Source organism: Leiobunum rupestre, chromosome 2, assembly GCF_980474605.1.
Source record: "Leiobunum rupestre chromosome 2, qqLeiRupe1.1.hap1, whole genome shotgun sequence".
Lineage (NCBI taxonomy): Eukaryota > Metazoa > Arthropoda > Arachnida > Opiliones > Sclerosomatidae > Leiobunum > Leiobunum rupestre.
In genome coordinates this window covers 78,735,749-78,757,516 of record NC_143385.1, presented here as the reverse complement: position 1 = coordinate 78,757,516, position 21,768 = coordinate 78,735,749, and the positions used below count along the sequence as shown (strand labels likewise).

The 21,768-nt window shown below is 44.7% G+C and overlaps 1 protein-coding gene and 5 non-coding genes across 6 annotated transcripts; all 6 read right to left on the bottom strand.

Annotated features, from left to right (window-relative positions):
* Nucleotides 1-6,238: 6,238 nt before the first annotated feature.
* On the bottom strand, nucleotides 6,239-7,165 carry LOC149959145 (uncharacterized). Its single transcript, XM_090167348.1, has one exon. The coding sequence runs from the start codon at nucleotides 7,163-7,165 to the stop codon at nucleotides 6,239-6,241; it is 927 nt and encodes a 308-aa protein (XP_090023474.1).
* A 7,139-nt stretch (nucleotides 7,166-14,304) lies between these two features.
* On the bottom strand, nucleotides 14,305-14,386 carry TRNAL-CAG (transfer RNA leucine (anticodon CAG)). Its single transcript has one exon. It is a non-coding gene; the product is annotated as a tRNA-Leu (tRNA).
* A 271-nt stretch (nucleotides 14,387-14,657) lies between these two features.
* TRNAL-CAG (transfer RNA leucine (anticodon CAG)) lies at nucleotides 14,658-14,739 on the bottom strand. Its single transcript has one exon. It is a non-coding gene; the product is annotated as a tRNA-Leu (tRNA).
* A 269-nt stretch (nucleotides 14,740-15,008) lies between these two features.
* Nucleotides 15,009-15,090, bottom strand: TRNAL-CAG (transfer RNA leucine (anticodon CAG)). The gene has a single exon. It is a non-coding gene; the product is annotated as a tRNA-Leu (tRNA).
* A 3,784-nt stretch (nucleotides 15,091-18,874) lies between these two features.
* Nucleotides 18,875-18,956, bottom strand: TRNAL-CAG (transfer RNA leucine (anticodon CAG)). Its single transcript has one exon. It is a non-coding gene; the product is annotated as a tRNA-Leu (tRNA).
* A 93-nt stretch (nucleotides 18,957-19,049) lies between these two features.
* TRNAL-CAG (transfer RNA leucine (anticodon CAG)) lies at nucleotides 19,050-19,130 on the bottom strand. Its single transcript has one exon. It is a non-coding gene; the product is annotated as a tRNA-Leu (tRNA).
* Between the last annotated feature and the right edge of the window lie 2,638 nt (nucleotides 19,131-21,768).

The following is a 21,768-nucleotide window of genomic DNA, read 5'->3' as shown; positions in this document are numbered from 1 at the left end:
GGCGGTGAAAATTCTGACGATTAATGTAGGTGGTTTGCGCGATGTAGAGAAGTTGCGAAAGTTGGTTTTGTGGGAGAAGCATTATGATGTCTGGTTGTTGCAAGAGACTCATTGGGATGGGACTCATGTAAGTACTTTTCGTACTATTTTTTCGGGTGCGGTCTACGTGGACTTGAACTTGGACACAAAGTTTTGTGGTGTGGCGATTTATATTTCGCGGTTACTTGATTTAAAAGTATGTTATTTGATTAGTTCTAACGAGGGCCGGTATATTTTTCTTTCCGCTGAAATTGAAGGCGAGAAAGTTGATTTCGGTTCTGTTTATGCCCCAACCGATGCGGTTAATAGATCTATTTTTATGCCAAATTTAATTCCCGTTGTTCGTGTGTTAAATCGTCCGCTATTGGGCGGTGATTTTAATGATATTGTTTCTTGAGTTTTTGATCGGCGGTCGGCTGCCAAGATTACAGTGAGTGGAATGACGAATCTTCATCGCTGGGTCTCTTATCTCTCGTTGGTAGACATTTGGGGGTTGCAACATAAAAAACATTCGATTATACGCGATCGGGGGTGGTTTTTGGTAACTGTGAGTTCTCGAATTGATTATTTTTTTGCTTTACATTCAGACGTATATAATATTTCAAAGTGTGCATGTTTTTTGTAGTTTCTCTGACCATAAGGGTGTTTCTCTGATTTTTGAACCTAGTGGTATTCTTAGGAGGCCCGGAACTTGAAGTTTTAATTCTACTTTTTTGGAAGACGCACTTTTTTGCACGGCCATCGAGCGAACAGTTAAAAATAGTTATTCTTGGCCTTTTTATTTAACCGATATATTTGAGTGGTATGATGCTTCAAAAGTTAAAATACGGGAGTACTGCATTTTTTACGGGCGTCACAAAGCGTTGATGAAGCGGGCTGTATGGGCGGACCTACAAAAAAGGCTTCGAGACCTACAAGATTCGCCATTAAAAACAGATACGACTTTAGACGAAATAGCTGCGGTAACGAGTAAATTACGAGATATGGAAGAGAACGATTTGCAGGGTGCATTAGTTCGTTCGAGGTTGGAGTGGAGAGATTTGGGGGAACGCCCCACTCAGTATTTTTTGCGGCTGGAGAAATTTCATCAGCGTCAACGTCAAATGACCTCACTGACTCTGCCTTCGGGGGCGGTTATTAAAGATCCTGCGTTAATAAGGGAGGAAGTGTTCCGTTTTTATTCGGAGTTGTATACCCGAGGCGTTACGTCTCAAGCCGCTACTGACAATTTGAAGAATTTAATCTCAGGGAGGCTTACTGAAGGTGACCGCGATTCCTGCGAAGCCTTCGTGACTTGGAGCGATATTTACACGGAGTAAACTAATTTGGCCGGAGGGAAGGCCCCCGGTAGAGATGGCTTTACCAATGAGTTCCGGCGTTTCTTTATCCCTCTAATTAAAGATGACTTTATGCGCTTGGTTGCCGAATGCAAAGCCCGTGGCCTTTTGCCGAATAGCATGCGAGAAGGGATGGTGGATTTGTTACCTAAATCGGGGGATTTGACTCTTCTGAAAAATTGGAGGCCAATTACCCTATTGAATGGCGATAGGAAACTCCTTGCTTAGGTTTTTACTCGCCGTGTTTCACCGCTTTTACCTTTAATTACGTCACCGTGTCAAACTGGTGGCATTCGTGGGCGTACCATTTCCGATACTCCCCGTTTTCTGTCTGATGTCATGGAGTTTTTAAAAATTGAAAATAGGCTGGGGATTTTTCTTCAACTCGATTTGTTAAAAGCGTTCGATTGGGTGGAATGGCCGTATCTATTTGCAATCTTAGAAGCCTTTGGTTTCGGCGCACGCTTCCGCGCTTGGATTCAGATGTTTTTAGTTGGCGCCAAGACAGCTATTAAGCTTCATGGATATGTTACCGATTCTTTTGTCATTAGCCGCTCGGTTCGTCAAGGGTGTCCGCTCAGTCCTTTGCTGTACGTTCTATCGTCTGAGCCTTTCTGCGCTTTACTCGAAACGAACAAACGTATTTCTCGGATAATGCTCACGGACTTAACACCGTCCCCTGTGGTGTTTCAACATATTGATGACACTTCCATTCTCGTCGCTGGGCCTCGGGATGTTAATTACGTTTTGGAGGATATTGAACTTTATTGTCAGTCTTCGGGAGCTGCCATCAATCTTGCAAAAAGTTCCGGTTGTTGGCTCGGCTCTTTGCAATTTCGTGCGGACCAGACGGTGGATAGACTTGTTATTAGCGCCCGCTCAATAAAGGTATTGGGCGTAACCTTGGGCTATGACCATGACGTCGTTTCCACGATCAACTGGGAGGGCCGGTATGAAAAATTTAAAAATGTCCTACACGTTTGGAAGGGTCGTAGTTTGACCATTTTTGGGAAAGTCATTATCATTAACGTGTTAGGAGCGTCGATATTGTGGCATATACTGGAGTTTTTTGATTTGCCGGACCACTGGTTCTCTGATTTTAAGCAGCTCATGTTGGATTTTATTTGGAAGGATAGCCCACATTCGCTATCGTACGAAACCTTAACTCGCCATAAGAGTCAAGGCGGGTTTGGATTAATCAATCTTCGGAACAAACAGAAGGTACTTCGTCTGAAGGAATGTTTGCAGCTCGCTACCGGGTCCAAGCCTTCGCATGTAGCATGTGTTGCGTCTTGGTTCTTTGACGAATATGGCGGCGATCTTCACCAGGGTCTGTCAATGCTACGAGTTAGAATTGAACGTCGTCTGCTTTGCGCTATGCCGAAGCGCCATGGATCTATGTTATTGGCTTGGAAAGAGTTCTTGGCTCTCACGCATTGGACCTTGGTTCCTTTGACCAACCCTGTTATGGAGCGCCTGTTTTATAACTCAAATCTATTAATCACGAATGTTTCCTTGGTTGAGCGGCGTCTCCTTGCTCCTTGCGGCGTGGTCTACCTGAAAGATATTTGCTACGAGGTCATCCTGGGGTTTCTTCCGGATGAAGCGTTTTTGGAATTGACCGCGGATTCCCGAATCGGTCGCCGTCGGTTGTTGCAAATTTTTCAAAGGATCAAAGATTCTCTCCCTCCCGCGGTACATCGAGTGATAAATAGTAAAGAGGTCTACGAGCTTGAGACACGGCCAACGTTCGCGCTAGTCGCGGACACAGGGATCTCTGTGGAATTGGACCAAATTACATCTACGTCAATTTCCAAAACTTTCAATACCGTAACCCCGATTCCGGAATCGAATGGTGAAGAACGTTGGCGGGCTTACTTCGGGGGCCCTTTACAGAAGTTCCGGGTTCCATCACTTGTCAATGCTACGTTGGGTCCCCGTTTGTCAAGTATGAATCTCCGAGTGTATCATATGGGGTTCATGGTCAAGCAGCGGCTATTTCGCGCCGGCATAACAGACGATGATCAGTGCCCGCTATGTGGCCTTGAAAAGGAGACAGTTTCGCATTTATTTTTGGAATGTCAAGATACGCACGAATGGCTCGATTGGTTATTTTCTTCAGTGTTGTCGCTGCACACGCTGGTTGGTGCAAAAGACATGTGGACGCGGTTTATCGTCTTTGGACTCAAGCCTAAAAATGCGGCCCCTAAAGTGCATTGGGAGGTCGCTTCCATATTAACTCCAAAGAAGCCATTTGGAGTAACCGTTGTTTGTATAATTTGGAGAAGATAACCAATAAGCGTACGCTTTTTTCCCGTTTTCGTGCTCTCATAAAAACCGAGGCTCGGTACCGCGTACAATGGCTACTCCTTCATAAGCCGGGTTGTACGACAGCAATAGATATTTTTCTTAACATATGAGGGGGGGGGGACTGGTGCCTGAAACCATCGCCATAGACCACTCGGCCACACTGCCTTCGTGTAGGTTTATATTTCCTAAATATCAGCTAAATGCTGTAAAAAGGTTTTCCCTTGTCCCGAAAAACATAACTTCCGCGAAATTGAATGCTGACCGCAGCGGGATTCGAACCCGCGCCCCCGAAGAGACTGGTGCCTGAAACCAGCGCCATTTTTTTTTATTCAACCATCAAGAAAACTATACATATTCTTCATATACCACAATTCCATATATCAAAAGTCAATAGAGAAAGAAATACTTTTATAATTGTCAATTCTTAACACATATCATATAAAAAGTTAGGGTAATAATTTAAGAAAAACATTTAAAACCTTTAAAAGATCAATTTTAGAGGGATGTTTCAAGTATACCAGGGTGAGAAGTCTAATTTCGCGCCGTATGTTGGCCAAAAATAATTGAGAGCGCCACACACTAGGTTTGTTTAGTTCCTGCTCAATGACTAATTTACATCGTTACTTCCCAAAGTTCTTGCTTAACTACACTAAAAAGCAATGCCAAAAGTCGCTATACTGTCCCAATTTCCGATCAACGCGGTGATAAATAATAAGTTCGAAATGTTCGCTACCGAATTGAAAGCCTGGTTGTTGCAAATAGACAGACACCATTGTGAATACTTGGTTCCAGGTGTTTCGCGTTATCGAGCAAAACATTAACAAATGTGCAACCGTTTCGGGGGTATTGTCACATAATGGACAACGATCCGTTGTCACAAGACCAGCTTTGAAAATTCGACTCTTCACTGCGAGAGCTTGATGAATAATTTTGAAATTAGTAGAGGATAAAGTGGCTCCAAGGGTATTGTTCGCCAAAATTTTAAACTTCACTCGAGGGAGGGGACCCAAAAAGAAAGACCGCCACCGTTCTTCCCCGGAAGGTTCAGAGAATGTCCCCGCAAAACGATCGAAGTAAATAGATTTTAAACTTTGCGGCGTATTTAAAATTTCACTAGCGTTACGGCGTATTTCGAGGTAAGGAATTGACCGATCCGACGACGAGATCGCTGGGGGCGCTGAAACATTAAAGAGAACAGCCCAGTCAACTGGGAGTGCAGACTTGATCAAGTTGTACAATTCGAGAAGTCGATCGAGAACTAATTAACTATAAGGGAGTTCGATCTGGCACTGTTCAATCAAGGCAGGAGGTCATATAAAACCGGGGATGACTCGTAATGTATGTCGCGCAGTGTTTTGAAGCCAGCCTGAGCCATAATACGGGATTCTTTGTGATAGCGCTGTGGTAAAGAAATTAGAGGATTCAGAAACAGTGGTTCGGAAAGTGGATCTGACAGAGGCATCACGGTAGAGCCTATAGTCGTAAGATGCGAGTGCCAACTTGTGAGGAGTTTGACGTAGCGAGGCGGCGTACGCCCAAGCAGAGCCCGATTAAATGGCGGACGGAAAGATTCTTCTTGTCTTGTCAAACCATTGCCGTATTCCAACAGTAAGTTGTTGTGAATGGATTCGTCATGAACGGGTAACTCACGCAGGATGAGTGTTTGGCACTCTTGGATACGCATAAAGTGTAGTTTATGGACGACATCCACTTAGCCAAAACCGAGGACTACCTTTGGTTGGATCAGCGTTCAATAAGCGAGAGCGTGATAACCAGAACCCCAAATAAAATCCAGAAAAGCAGCTTTTATTTGGGCAGCAAGTTAATTCGACATATTATTATTTATTTATATTCCCCCGTTCCGCTAGGCACTTCGGGGGATTCCACTTAATTATACAAATTATTTTGTATATAGAAAAGTACGATATTTCAGAAAAGTCCCACTTTTTTTTTAATTATTTTCTTTGGCTTTATAAAGTTAAAACCTAACAAACAGGACTAGCCTGTACAACACTTATAAAAGCCCTTTAAAGGGGCAGAAAAATAAAAGACGATAAAACGGCAAAGGTGTAGAATTAAAAGACAATAAAAATCAGCCATCAACCTGGACATAAGTCCCCGAAGTGACTGATTATGAAACGCATTAGTTTTTCGAAAACAATCATCTTGTCTATGAGTTCCATATCTCCGAGGTTGGCTCTAGGGACCAGATGGAGAGTAAGAGGACAATTAACTAAGTAGTGCTCAGAATCACCTGTGTCTGACCCACAAACACAGGCAGGACTGAGCACATGCCCTAAACTATGCAAGTAGCTAGGGAACTTACCGTGACCACTGAGAACCTGCGTTGAGAAGTGGTTAGGGTTGACCCCATTGTCGCCTACCCTAGGAATGAAATTCCTAGTAATAATGCCCTTAGTGCTGTCGCTCCAACTGCTCTGCCAATACCTCTTGGTAATGCCCCTCAAAATAATTTTAATACTACCCTTTTCGGGTTTAATAGAGTGGAGCACCTGATTGAGTAATGCACCCTTGGCTAAAGCATCCGCTCTCTAGTTACCCAAAATACCACTGTGTGCTTTAACCCAATTAAGGGTGATTTTGGCACCATGATTAAGAATCAAATCCCTAATGTTTGCACACATACCATTAGGGTTGGAAGGATTTCCAATGGCCCGTAGAGAAGATAGACTATCAGAAAAGATAGCTACCTCTTCATCATGGGGTCGCTCCCTAGCGAACCACTTAATGCTCTCCAAAATGGAGTAAAGTTCAATATAGAAGATACTAGGTTTATAACAAGTGTCTAGACGAAAAGTCTTCGACACCAGTTCCAAACCATTTAAGAAGACCACGAATGCCGCTGCTGCGGCATTTTCCGATAGCGAACCATCGGAAAAGATCTCAAAGCCTGCATTAGTGGGAAGAGCGTCTCCATGAAAAATCTCTACACGAGAGGCCGGATGACGAATCCAAGGGTCATTCGGGTAGAGAAAATTTCCACCAACCACATTGTAACCACAGTGTTTAGCTCCCATCTGTTGGTGAAAAGACCTTAAGATGGTTGCTTCCTCACTTACAATGTATTCTATCGGGGTTAAGTTGGTAATTACCAATAACGCATCGGTAGAGATAGTACGATAATCACAGCAGACTCTTAGAGCTGCTATTCGTTGGATTGACCTGAGCTTTCGAATCATTAGTGAATTCTCCGTCTCGCGCCACCATGCGCCAGCACCATAGGTGACAATACGCTCAATACAACCTTTATATACCACCCTCAAGGCTCTATAATCCAGACCCCACTCGACCTTAGCAAAGCAGGCAATGGACTGAATAAGACGAGTAACCTTATTCTTGACCTCCTCCAAGTGAGGCAAGAAACACAAAGTTTGATCCAAGGTAACGCCCAAGACTTTAACAGTCTTGACATTAAGGATCCTCTCATTGTTGAGAGAAAAAATTGGAAGCCGATTCATCACCTTTGTTTTAGCAAAGGTGATTGCAACGGTCTTCTTTGCACAAAACTTCAACTTGTAAAGTGTGCTCCAATTATTGAGAGTATCCAGAACTTCGTTACCAAGGACCTCAAGGCCTCATCTTGAAGAACTCCAGATCATCGCCTGTAGGTCATCTGCAAAGGCCTGGATAGCACTCGCAGCCGGGTAAACCCGACTAAGAGCACCATCCATCACTAAATTAAAAAGTAGAGGTCCGCTACAGGAACCCTGCGGGCACCCCTTGGTGAGTGACTTGCTAAGAACACTACCGCCTATATCAATGGAAGCTACTCTGTTGCTGAGAAAACTCTTGTACAAATAGTACAGGTTTCTAGGACAAGCAACCTGCTGAAGTCTCGACAGAACACCGGGTACCCAGACATTGTCAAAGGCCCCTTCGATGTCAAGGGAGATAAGACTGGTATGTAGACCACTCTCTTTATTATGCTTAACGTTCTCGACGATGTTATATAAAGCATGCGTCGTAGAGCGAGCATGTTTAAACCCATATTGGCCTGGGTTCATAAGACCTCTATTATAACGAGAGTAGTACAGTCTTCTTGATAAAAGTTTATCAAGAACCTTGCCCACTACTGATAGTAGAGATATCGGACGGTATGATCTAGCATTCCGCCTATCTCTCCCTTCCTTATATATCAATGCAATCCTAGCCACCTTCCAAATTTTTGGAAAGTGACCAAGAACCAAACATGCATTGTAGAGGCGCACGAAAACCAAGGGACAGACCAAAAACATAACCTTAAAAAATTCGATAGTGATGCCATCGAAACCCGGGGCTTTGCCCCTTTTGAAGGAATCAATGACATCAAGTACTTCCTCTTCTTTAAACTCTACATCGTCCGCCTCGATGTAAGGAGTTTCGACTGACTCTCGGATTCCCTTGTGTACTTCAAGGTCATCCTCCTGCGAGTCGTCCTTAAAAAGAGAATTAAGAATAGTTTCATATGTTTCGGTGAGTCCCTCTGTCAGCCAGCCATCCTCTCTTTCCACAGTGGACTGAGTGGAGACAGCATTTTTACGTTTGGCCTGGCCAGTTGCCAATCTATAAGGAAGAGAATAGGGATCTTCCCGAGACACAGAAGAGCAAGACTCCAACTTAGAGGAACTGATAAGGCACTTGTACTCTCGTTGAAGAGCCAAGTAGACTTGTTTGTAGCGTTCCCTCACCAAGGGATTCATAGCCACCTGCATACGCTTTCGCGCAGTACGTACCAATTTTCGCTTATTACCAAGACCCTCGTTCCACCAGTTAATTCGACAAAGGCAATACACGAGTGAGGTGCCAAAGCTTGGAGGCGGCCAGACAATTGATTATTATTATTTTCCCGAAGAGTGATAGCGGGCGCCGTTTCCACGCGCGCAATACAGCCATAATACGTAGAATAGCCGGTTCCCAGTTGAGAGAGTCCGAGAGAGCGTGGTTCGAAGTTAGTACTACCCCTAAAACCTTTAATGGCTCCTTGGATATCAGAATTCCTTCAATCCGTTTGTCCAGTCGGTTTGTCCAAGAACCGAGCCATTGCCCGCTACTTTTGTCCAGATTTATAACCGCCCCAGAAGCGCTGCCGTAGTCATGATAAATCGATACCACGACGCATACCGAAGTTTCAGTCGCTAAAGACAAAGTGTTGTCGTCTACATGTTGAGAGAGTACCGGGAAGTCACTGTTGCAAATACGCAGACGCGGGATACTCGAAGACTGCGACAACGCGAGGCAAAGTGGCTCGGCAGAAAAGGTGTATAACAAAGGGCTTAAAGGACAGCCCTGACGGACAGATCTTCCAAGACGAAAAAAGTTCGTCAAAAAACCATTGACCTTGATCGTTGTACGACCACCCACCAGGAGTAGTTGAATCCAGTGGAGAAAATGGGGACCGAACCCGAAAGCTTGCAGTACCCGGAATAGAAATGACCAGTTCACGAAATCGTACGCTTTCCGTAAGTCCATTTTCAAGAAAAGACCCGGCTGTCTGTGGAGTGCCAGATACGAGGCAACGTTGCCAAGGTATCGTGTTGTGCCCGCAACATCACGGCCACGAATAGCTCCAGTTTGGTAGGGCGAAATGACGGTAGGCGCCACCAATGCTATGCGCGTAGCCAAAACTTTACCAATAACCTTACGGTCAACGTTGAGCAACGTGATGGGACGCCAATTAGATAATAACGTTAAGTCGCCGTCTGTCGGTAAAAGAATGATCATGCCTTGAGTCATAGCGAGAGGCATTTGCCCCATGGCACACATAACTTCAACAAGCCGTACGAAATCCTTGGCTATCAACGGTAGTACGAAGTGCCAAAAGAGGACTGTGAAGCCATCGAGACCTGGGCTACGGCCTATTGCCATAGCGTTCAAAGATTTGTGGATGTCTTCCCAAGAAACGGGACTTTCGCAATCGGCAGACAAATCCGGTGGTAACTTTCCGGCAACAAAGGAGGCAAAACGTGCAGCTTGAGAGTCATCACTGTCCGACGCGCGATACATGTTTTCATAATAAGAAAATATTTCCTGACGAACGGAAGCTCCATCGTGAATTGTTGAGCCGTCTGCTAAAGTCAAGTTTTTAATTGAACGCCGGGTTTGTGATGTTTTTCGAGACTCAAGAAATAGCCCGAAGGTTGTTCCCCCAAATCACGCCACTCGGTATTGGAGCGAATGACAGCGCCCCGCAATAGATAGTGGTCATGTTCCTTGATCAAATTTTGAACTTTGACGAATTCGCCACAAACTGGTTCTTGCATTGATAAACAACGTGACAACTCTTCCAACTGACAAGCCAAGATCGTCCTGGTGTGCCGACGTTCGGAAGCGGCGGCTTTCCCGTAAAATATTGCGTAATCACGAATTGTACGTTTGAGGGTTTCGTACCAGTCAAAAATATCCGTAGAATAGTGTTCGCGTAATTGACTCCTGGTGATAATTCGCCTGACGCACGAACAGAAAACGTCATCCTCAAGCAGCGAATCGTTAAAGGACCATGTTCCAGGGCCCCTAATAACTCCTTCAAAATCAAAATGGGCTATCGCGGCACGATGATCGGAAATTGGACAGTCACGAATAAAAGCATTTTGAATATTCAAAGAATCAAATTTTTTGACGAAAATGTGATCAATGCGAGAGCGGATAAACCGGCCAAAAACGTAGCCAGAACGCGTAAAGTCCCTTTTTTCATTGTTTTTGAGTCGAAAAGTGTCAGTAACATGTAATTTGGCGGCAAGTCTATGAAGGGCCGTAAATTGTGACTTATTAGGTCTACAACTAGCAGGAAGGTGGTCCCGTAGGCTATGACAAATATCGTTAAAATCGCCACCTAAAATTAAACGGCCGGTAGGACAGTTATATTCGATGGTTGTAAAGAACAACTCACGGTCAGTCGCCGAATTAGGCGCGTACACATTTAAAAAATGAAATAGATCACCGGATAATTCAGCCGAAACTAATAAACTACGACCCCGAACAATATGACTCACACTTGCAGTTTTAAAATCGAGTTTCGGATTAATTAAAATTGATACCCCGCAAAACCCCGTAGCGTCAACGTTAGATAAAAAACATTTACCGAAATAATTTTTTTTAAAAAGCGCAACTTGAGACGCATCCCAATGAGTTTCTTGTAAAAAATTAATGTCAAATGTTTTTACATATTCCACTAATTCTTTCATCTTATTGACATCACGTAGACCATTGATATTAAGAGAAATAACCCGGAGAACCATGAGCGTTAGGAGGGTGGAAGAATGACGAAGACAAAGCAGCTCCCGGAGACGGTTCAGTAGGAAGACTAGCGTTCCGAGCTGCCTCGAGCGACGGAAACTGGAACCCAGGTTGATTTAAAGGTAGTTGACGTTTGGCGAGATCCAAATCTGAACTCGATGTGGGAAGGGAATGCTTCCCACTGCCCACCGCAACCTTGGAAAGGCGATTGGCAAAAAGCGAGTCGTCTAAATCAGCATCAGCCATGTCGATGTCACCTTCTGGTTTCCGCTTTGACATATCAGACCCATCAGGTCGTACATTTGCGGCATCCTCTGTCCTTTGAACTTTGTCGGCGACGCCATTACGGGAACCGGAAATATCGCGTCGACGCTCTTCCATCATTGAGGTGGCAGTACCACCATGACCACAGCGACGACAGATATTGTTGGGACAATCTTGAAACAGATGTCCGGAGTGGAGACAACCGTTGCAAACCCGAGTCTGCGCTTCATAACGAACGCGATAAACGTTTTAACGACCCATCACATCCAATACCTTTAAACTGTAAGGCAGCGAAGATACACCTTGAGGCAAAGTGACTCGAACGTTACCCTCCCCGTAATACAAGCCATCTGACTTTACCCACACAAAAGCGCCTTTAAGTTCACACCCGTAAGCTTCTAGTTTAACGCGAATAGCGTCGTCCGTGACAAACTCCGGCACTTCGAGAAAATTCAAAATAACATATAGCGCCGATACACTTTCGACCACCCGTAAAACACCGCCTACCACCAATCCCGACTTAATACATTCTTCCGCGTCCGCGTCAGTACAAAATCAAACAAAAAACCCACCTACACCAGGGACAACCGATGAAATAGCATCAGTTCCGAAAACCATTTTAACCGGTACTGCAATACTCTCCTTAGTAATACCGAAGTCAATGACTCGACAACCACAAAGATGCTTCGCTTAAGCAACTCCATAGTAGCGGCCTCCCGCCATAGACCACTCGGCCACACTGCCTTCGTGTAAGTTTATATTACCTAAAATATCAGCTAAATGCTGTAAAAATGTTTTCCCTTGTCCCCAAAAACATAACTTCTAAAAATTGAATACTGACAGCGGCGGGATTCAAACCCACGCCCCCGAAGAGACTGGTGCCTGAAAACAGCGCCATAGACCACTCTGTCACACTGCCTTCGTTTAGGTTTATATTTGCTAAAATATCAGCTTAATGCTGTAAATAGGTTTTCCCTTGCCCCAAAAACATAACTCCTGCAAAATTGAATATCGACAGCGGTTCGAGTCGAACACGTGCCCCCGAAGAGACTGGTGCCTGAAACGAGTGCCATAGACCACTCGGCCACACTGCCTTCGTGTAGGTTTATATTTCCTAAAATATCAGCTAAATGCTGTAAAAATGTTTTCCCTTGTCCCCAAAAACAAACCTTCTGCAAAAATGAATACAGACAGCGGCGGGATTAGAAACGGCGCCCCCGAAGAGACTGGTGCCTGAAAACAGCGTCATAGACCACTCGGACACACTGTCTTCGTCTAGGCTTATATTTCCTAAAATATCATGTTAATCCTGTAAAAAGGTTTTCCCTTACCCCCAAAAACAAACCTTCTGTGAAATTGAATACTGACAGCGCCGTGATTCGAACCCACGCCCCCGAAGAAACTGGTGTCTGAAACGAGCGTTATAGACCACTAGGAAAAACTGTTTTCGTCTACGTTTATATTTCCTAAAATATCAGCTAAATGCTGTAAAAAAGATTTACCTTGCCCTCAAAACATACCTTTTAAAAAAATGGAATACTGACAGCGGCGGGATTCGTACACGTGCCCCCGAAGAGACTGGTGCCTGAAACCAAAGCCATAGACCACTCAGCCACACTGCCTTCGTTCAGGTTTATATTTAATAAAATATCACCTAAATGCTGTAAAAAGGTTTTCCCTTACCCCCGAAAACATAACTCCTGCAAAATTAAATTCTGAGAGCGGTGGGATTCGAACCCGCGCCACCGAAGAGACTGGTGCCTGAAAACAGCGTCATAGCACACTCGGCCACATTGTCTTCGTCAAGGTTTATATTTCCTAAAATATCAGCTAAATGCTGTAAAAAGGTTTTCCCTTGTCCCCAAAAACATAACTTCTAAAAATCGTATAATGACAGCGGTGGGATTCTAACCCGCCCCCCCCCGAAGAGACTGATGCCTGAAAACAGCGTCATAGATCACTCGGCCACACAGCCTTCGTGTTGGTTTATATTTGCTAAAAAATAAGCTTAATGCTGTAAATAGTTTTTCCCTTGCCCCCCAAAACAAATATCCTGCAAAATTGAACATTGACAGCGCGGGACTCAAGCCCGCCCCACCGAAGAGACTGGTGCCTGAAAACAGCGTCATAGCACACTCGCCCACATTGTCTTCGTCAAGGTTTATATTTCCTAAAATATCAGCTAAATGCTGTAAAAAGGTTTTCCCTTGTCCCCAAAAACATAACTTCTAAAAATCGTATAATGACAGCGGTGGGATTCTAACCAGCCCCCCCGAAGAGACTGATGCCTGATCACAGCGTCATAGATCACTCGGCCACACTGCCTTCGTACAGGTTTATATTTGCTAAAATATCAGCTTAATGCTGTAAATATGTTTTCCCTTGCCCCCAAAAACATAACTTCTGCAAAATTGAATACTGACAGCGGTGGGATTCGAACCTGCGCCCCCGAAGAGACTGGTGCCTGTATCCAGCGCCGTAGACCACTCGGCCACACTGCCTTCGGTTAAATTTATATTTGCTTAAATATCAGCTTAATGCTGTAAATATGTTTTCCCTTGCCCCCAAAAACATAACTTCTGCAAAATTGAATACTGACAGCGGCGGGATTAGAACCGGCGCCCCCGAAGAGACTGGTGCCTGAAAACAGCGTCATAGACCACTCGGCCACACTGTCTTCGTCTAGGTTTAGATTTCCTAAAATATCATGTTAATCCTGTAAAAAGGTTTTCCCTTACCCCAAAAAACAAACCTTCTGCGAAATTGAATACTGACAGCGCCGTGATTCGAACCCGCGCCCCCGAAGAAACTGGTGTCTGAAACGAGCGTTATAGACCACAAGGAAAAACTGTTTTCGTCTACGTTTATATTTCCTAAAATATCAGCTAAATGCTGTAAAAAAGATTTACCTTGCCCTCAATACATAACTTTTAAAAAAATTGAATGCTGACAGCGGTGAGATTCGAACCTGCGCCCCGAAGAGACTGGTGCCTGAAACCAGCGCCGTAGACCACTCGGCCACACTGCCTTCGTGTAGGTTTATATTTCTTAAAATATAAGCTAAATGCTGTAAAAATGTTTTCCCTTGTCCCCAAAAACATAACTTCTAAAAATTGAATACTGACAGCGGCGGGATTCGAACCCGCGCCCCCGAAGAGACTGGTGCCTGAAACCAGCGCCATAAACCACTCGGCCACACTGCCTTCGTCTAGGTTTATATTTGCTAAAATATAAGCTTAATGCTGTAAAAATGTTTTCCCTTGTCCCCAAAAACATAACTTCTTTAAAATTGAATACTGACAACGGCGGGATTCGAACCCGCCCCCCCCCGAAAAGACTAGTGCCTGAACCCAACGCCATAGACCACTCGGCCACACTGCCTTCGTATAGGTTTATATTTGGTATAATATCAGCTTAAAACTGTAAACAGGTTTTCCCCTGCCCCAAAAACATAAGTCCTGCAAAATCGAATACTGACAGCGGCGGGATACGAACCCGCGCCCCCGTAGAGACTGGTGCCTGAAACCAGCGCCATAGACCACTCGGCCACACTGCCTTCGTTTAGGTATATATTTGGTAAAATATCAGCTTAAAACTGTAAATAGGTTTTCCCTTGCCCCAAAAACATATATCCTGCAAAATTGAGCACTGACAACGGCGGGATTAGAACCCGCGCCCCCGAAGAATCAGGTGCCTGAAACCATCGCCATACACCACTCGGCCACACTGCCTTCGTGCTTATTTATATTTGCTAAAATATAAGCTTTATGCTGTAAATAGTTTTTCCCTTGCCCCCCAAAACAAATATCCTGCAAAATTGAACACTGACAGCGGCGTGACTCAAACCCGCGCCCCCGAAGAGACTGGTGCCTGAAACCAGCGCCATAGACCACTCGGCCACACTGCCTTCGTATAGGTATATATTTGCTATAATATCAGCTTAAAACTGTAAATCGGTTTTCCCTTGCCCCAAAAACATATGTCCTGCAAAATCGAATACTGACAGCGGCGGGATACGAACCCGCGCCCCCGTAGAGACTGGTGCCTGAAACCAGCGCCATAGACCACTCGGCCACAATGCCTTCGTGTAGGTTTATATTTAATAAAATATCATCTAAATGCTGTAAAAAGGTTTTCCCTTACCCCCCAAAACATAACTCCTGCAAAATTAAATACTGAGAGCGGTGGGATTCGAACCCGCGCCACCGAAGAGACTGGTGCCTGAAACCAGCGCCATAGACCACACGGCCACACTGCCTTCGTGTAAGTTAACATTTGCTAAAATATAAGCTTAATGCTGTAAAAATGTTTTCCCTTGTCCCCAAAAACAACTTCTAAAAATCGTATACTGACAGCGGCGGGATTCGAACACGCGGCCCCGTAGAGACTGGTGCCTGAAACCAGCGCCATAGACCACACGGCCACACTGCCTTCGTGTAGGTTTATATTTGATAAAATATCAGCTTAATGCTGTAAAATGTTTTCCCTTGTCCCCAAAAACAAACCTTCTGCAAAAATGAATACAGACAGCGGCGGGATTAGAAACGGCGCCCCCGAAGAGACTGGTGCCTGAAAACAGCGTCATAGACCACTCGGACACACTGTCTTCGTCTAGGCTTATATTTCCTAAAATATCATGTTAATCCTGTAAAAAGGTTTTCCCTTACCCCCAAAAACAAACCTTCTGCGAAATTGAATACTGACAGCGCCGTGATTCTAACCCACGCCCCCGAAGAAACTGGTGTCTGAAACGAGCGTTATAGACCACTAGGAAAAACTGTTTTCGTCTACGTTTATATTTCCTAAAATATCAGCTAAATGCTGTAAAAAAGATTTACCTTGCCCTCAAAACATAACTTTTAAAAAAATGGAATACTGACAGCGGCGGGATACGAACCCGCCCCCCCCGAAAAGACTAGTGCCTGAAACCAACGCCATAGACCACTCGGCCACACTGCCTTCGTATAGGTTTATATTTGGTCTAATATCAGCTTAAAACTGTAAACAGGTTTTCCCCTGCCCCAAAAACATAAGTCCTGCAAAATCGAATACTGACAGCGGCGGGATACGAACCCGCGCCCCCGTAGAGACTGGTGCCTGAAACCAGCGCCATAGACCACTTGGCCACAATGCCTTCGTGTAGGTTTATATTTAATAAAATATCATCTAAATGCTGTAAAAAGGTTTTCCCTTACCCCCCAAAACATAACTCCTGCAAAATTAAATACTGAGAGCGGTGGGATTCGAACCCGCGCCAGCGAAGGGACTGGTGCCTGAAACCAGCGCCATAAACCACTCGGCCACACTGCCTTCGTCTAGGTTTATATTTGCTAAAATATCATGTTAATCCTGTAAAAAGGTTTTCCCTTACCCCCAAAAACAAACCTTCTGCGAAATTGAATACTGACAGCGCCGTGATTCTAACCCACGCCCCCGAAGAAACTGGTGTCTGAAACGAGCGTTATAGACCACTAGGAAAAACTGTTTTCGTCTACGTTTATATTTCCTAAAATATCAGCTAAATGCTGTAAAAAAGATTTACCTTGCCCTCAAAACATAACTTTTAAAAAAATGGGATACTGACAGCGGCGGGATTCGTACACGTGCCCCCGAAGAGACTGGTGCCTGAAACCAAAGCCATAGACCACTCAGCCACACTGCCTTCGTTCAGGTTTATATTTAATAAAATATCATCTAAATGCTGTAAAAAGGTTTTCCCTTACCCCCGAAAACATAACTCCTGCAAAATTAAATTCTGAGAGCGGTGGGATTCGAACCCGCGCCACCGAAGAGACTGGTGCCAGAAAACAGCGTCATAGATCACTCGGCCACACTGCCTTCGTACAGGTTTATATTTGCTAAAATATAAGCTTAATGCTGTAAATAGGTTTTCCCTTGCCCCTAAAAACAAATATCCTGCAAAATTGAACATTGACAGCGGCGGGACTCAAACCTGCGCCACCGAAGAGACTGGTGCCTGAAACCAGCGCCATAGACCACTCGGCAACACTGCCTTCGTATAGGTATATATTTGCTATAATATCAGCTTAAAACTGTAAATCGGTTTTCCCTTGCCCCAAAAACGCAAGTCCTGCAAAATCGAATACTGACCGTGGCTGGATTCGAAACCGCGCCCCCGTAGAGACTGGTGCCTGTAACCAGCGCCGTAGACCACTCGGCCACACTGCCTTCGTGTAGGTTTATATTTGCTAAAATATAAGCTTAATGCTGTAAATAAGTTTTCCCTTGCCCCCAAAAAAAATAGCCTGCAAAATTGAGCACTGACAGCGGGGGGACTCGAACCCACACTTCCGAAGAGAATGGTGCCTGAAACGAGTGCGATAGACCACTCGGCCACACTGCCTTCGTGTAGGTTAATAATTCCTGAAATATCACCTAAATGCTGCACAAATTTTTTCCCTTGTCCCCAAAAACATAACTCCTGCGAAATTGAATACTGAAAGCGGCGGGATTCGAACCCGCGCCCTCGAAAAGACTCTTTCCTGAAAACAGCGCCATAGACCACTCGGTCACACGGTAATCGTCTAGGTTTATAATTCCTTAAATATCAGCTAAATGCTGTAAAAATGTTTTCCCTTGTTCCCAAAAACAAACCTTCTGCAAAAATGAATACTGACAGCGCCGTGATTAGAACCGGCGCCCCCGAAGAGACTGGTGCCTGAAAACAGCGTCATAGACCACTCGGCCGCACTGTCTTCGTCTAAGTTTATATTTCCTAAAATATCATGTTAATCCTGTAAAAAGGTTTTCCCTTACCCCAAAAAACAAACCTTCTGCGAAATTGAATACTGACAGCGCCGTGATTCGAACCCGCGCCCCCGAAGAAACTGGTGTCTGAAACTAGTGCCATAGACCACTCGGCCACACTGTCTTCGTCTAGGTTTATATTTGCTAAAATATCAGCTTAATGCTGCAAAAATGTTTTCCCTCGTCCCCAAAAACAACTTCTAAAAATCGTATACTGACAGCGGCGGGATTCGAACCTGCGCCCCCGTAGAGACTGCTGCCTGAAACCAGCGCCATAGACCACTCGGCCACACTGTCTTCGTGTTGAATTATATTTGCTAAAAAATGAGCTTAATGCTGTAAATAGTTTTTCCCTTGCCCCCCAAAACAAATATCCTGCAAAATTGAACATTGACAGCGCGGGACTCAATCCTGCCCCACCGAAGAGACTGGTGCCTGAAAACAGCGTCATAGCACACTCGCCCACATTGTCTTCGTCAAGGTTTATATTTCCTAAAATATCAGCTAAATGCTGTAAAAAGGTTTTCCCTTGTCCCCAAAAACATAACTTCTAAAAATCGTATAATGACAGCGGTGGGATTCTAACCAGCCCCCCCCCCCCCCGAAGAGACTGATGCCTGATCACAGCGTCATAGATCACTCGGCCACACTGCCTTCGTACAGGTTTATATTTGCTAACATATCAGCTTAATGCTGTAAATATGTTTTCCCTTGCCCCCAAAAACATAACTTCTGCAAAATTGAATACTGACAGTGGTGGGATTCGAACCTGCGCCCCCGAAGAGACTGGTGCCTGTATCCAGCGCCGTAGACCACTTGGCCACACTGTCTTCGTGTAGATTTATATTTCCTAAAATATAAGCTAAATGCTGTAAAAATGTTTTCCCTTGTCCCCAAAAACATAACTTCTATAAATTGAATACTGACAGCGGCGGGATTCGAACCCGCGCCCCCGAAGAGACTGGTGCCTGAAACCAGCGCCATAGACCACTCGGCCACACTGCCTTCGTCTAGTTTTATATTTGGTAAAATATCAGCCTAAAACTGTAAATAGGTTTTCCCCTGCCCCAAAAACATAAGTCCTGCAAAATCGAATACTGACAGCGGCGGGATTCGAGCCCGCGCCCCGTTGAGACTGGTGCCTGAAACCAGCGCCATAGACCACTCGGCCACACTGCCTTCGTATAGGTATATATTTGCTATAATATCAGCTTAAAACTGTAAATCGGTTTTCCCTTGCCCCAAAAACGTAAGTCCTGCAAAATCGAATACTGACCGTGGCTGGATTCGAAACCGCGCCCCCGTAGAGACTGGTGCCTGTTACCAGCGCCGTAGACCATTCGGCCACACTGCCTTCGTGTAGGTTTATATTTGCTAAAATATAAGCTTAATGCTGTAAATAAGTTTTCCCTTGCCCCCAAACAAAATAGCCTGCAAAATTGTGCACTGACAGCGGGGGGACTCGAACCCACACTTCCGAAGAGAATGGTGCCTGAAACGAGTGCGATAGACCACACGGCCACACTGCCTTCGTGTAGGTTAATAATTCCTGAAATATCATCTAAATGCTGTACAAATTATTTCCCTTGTCCCCAAAAACATAACTCCTACAAAATTGAGTACTGACAGCGGCGGGATTCAAACCCACGCCCCCCGAAGAGACCGGTGCCTGAAAACCGCGTCATAGACCACTCGGCCACACTGTCTTCGTCTAGGTTTATATTTCCTAAAATATCAGCTAAGTGCTGTAAAAAATAGTCCCTTGTCCCCAAAAACATAACTTCTGGAAAATTGAATACTGACAGCGGCGGGTTTCAAATCCACGCCCCCGAAGAGACTGGTGCCTGAAAACCGCGTCATAGACCACTCGGCCACACTGTCTTCGTCTAGATTTATAATTCCTGAAATATCACCTAAATGCTGCACAAATTTTTTCCCTTGTCCCCAAAAACATAACTCCTGCGAAATTGAATACTGAAAGCGGCGGGATTCGAACCCGCGCCCTCGAAAAGACTCTTTCCTGAAAACAGCGCCATAGACCACTCGGTCACACTGTAATCGTCTAGGTTTATAATTCCTTAAATATCAGCTTAATGCTGTAAAAATGTTTTCCCTTGTTCCCAAAAACAAACCTTCTGCAAAAATGAATACAGACAGCGGCGGGATTAGAACCGGCGCCCCCAAAGAGACTGGTGCCTGAAAACAGCGTCTTTTTTTTTTTTTTATGATTCGAACCTGCGCGGGAGGATTCCATCAGATTTCGAGTCTGACGCCTCAACCACTCGGCCACGACTGCTTGGTGACTTGTGGAAATCGCGAATAATTAAATAGCAAATAAATCATGTTGAATTTCCCATAAACGTCAACAATGAAAGTAAAAATTCGCAGTCGGCTGTATTCGAACCAGCGCGGGAAGAACCCATGAGATTTCGAGTCTGACGCCTTTTTTTTTTTTTTTATTTTAAAACCCTTTATTCACAGTATTAAAATTACAATACAATCATAAAGATTGGAGGTTATAAAACACAAAATAGAATTTAGGACAAGCAAGCAACAAGCATTTTATTCAAATATTTTGTTTAACATGTTGTATAAAATTAAATCTGACGGTAAATCTAAATGTAATTTTTGTTGCTTATAACGACATTCTAGTTTTAAAACTGCATGAAATTTCTTTTGGCACAAAAAGTGATTAAATTGAACATCATTAAAAGAACAGTAACACCGGTATAACCAAATTTCTCTTTTCATTACAGCACAAAGGAACTGGACCACTGTCCAAAACATTTTAGAGTTATGCAAGTCTTTATTAATTAAACCAAAAATAAGGAAAGAATTTCGCGTATACGAAGAAACGCCATATAAATCACGATTGAGTTCCAAAATATCACAGAATAGCCAAGTCCATAATTGAGAAACCACGGGGCACGTTACGAAGAGATGTTCTACCGTCTCTGAGTCCATCCGACAATATATGCACGTATCATCCGGTACCACTAGAGCGTGCACCAAACGCGACTTCACCGTGAAACCATGATGAAGGAGGCGTAAATTTATGGCAGAGAGCGAAGGACCCAAAAAATTGGATCGCACGAATTTCCAGCGAATACGTTGAAGAGGGCCGCCGAAAAAGCGACGCCAGCGTTCTTCTCCACTCGACTCAATAGACAATGATTCCGCAAACGCAGCGTAAATGGGCCTCACTGCGATAGCGAGAGACACCTTTTCGCCCGACACGTCAATAACCGATAGACCGACCTCGTGCGCGACCGGAGGGCGACGCAATTGACGCCCCCCTTGTTGAATGCTCATGGACCAAATCGGAGGAACTGCATCAATAAGTTCTTGGTAGAGTAGCAAGACCCGAGACCGAGGCAAAACGAGCGATGAATCGGCTGTAGCGTCTAAACACGCCTGTGGCGGCAAGAACCCGGGGACGTACTCGTAACACAGATCGCGTACTGTCCGAAAACCCGCTTGCGAAAAAAACCCACGCTCGAGACGACCGAAATGTGGCAACGACAGACGCGGATTTAAAAAAAGCGGTTCGTCCAAAAAATTCGAGAGAGCGGGAAAGGTCCAGCCATGAATGTGATGAAAATCCTTCCAAGCAAGCAGCATGGAAACATACCGAGACGGAAGACCGGCGGCGCAACGAGAAGTGATAGATAACCGGAAAACTTGTAGGCCCAATTGCAAGGCGCCGCCATAAAGATTAAGAATCTGCGACGAAAGATCCCGAGCGAAAACCGGAGTAGTCTCTGCAAACAACGTAAGAGCTTCGCGAACGCGAAACGCCTTAACTTTGGTACAAATG

What these genes read in the sequence shown, in the direction of transcription:
- LOC149959145 (XM_090167348.1), bottom strand. Translation starts at nt 7,165, where the DNA reads ATGAATCGGCTTCCAATTTTTTCTCTCAACAATGAGAGGATCCTTAAT.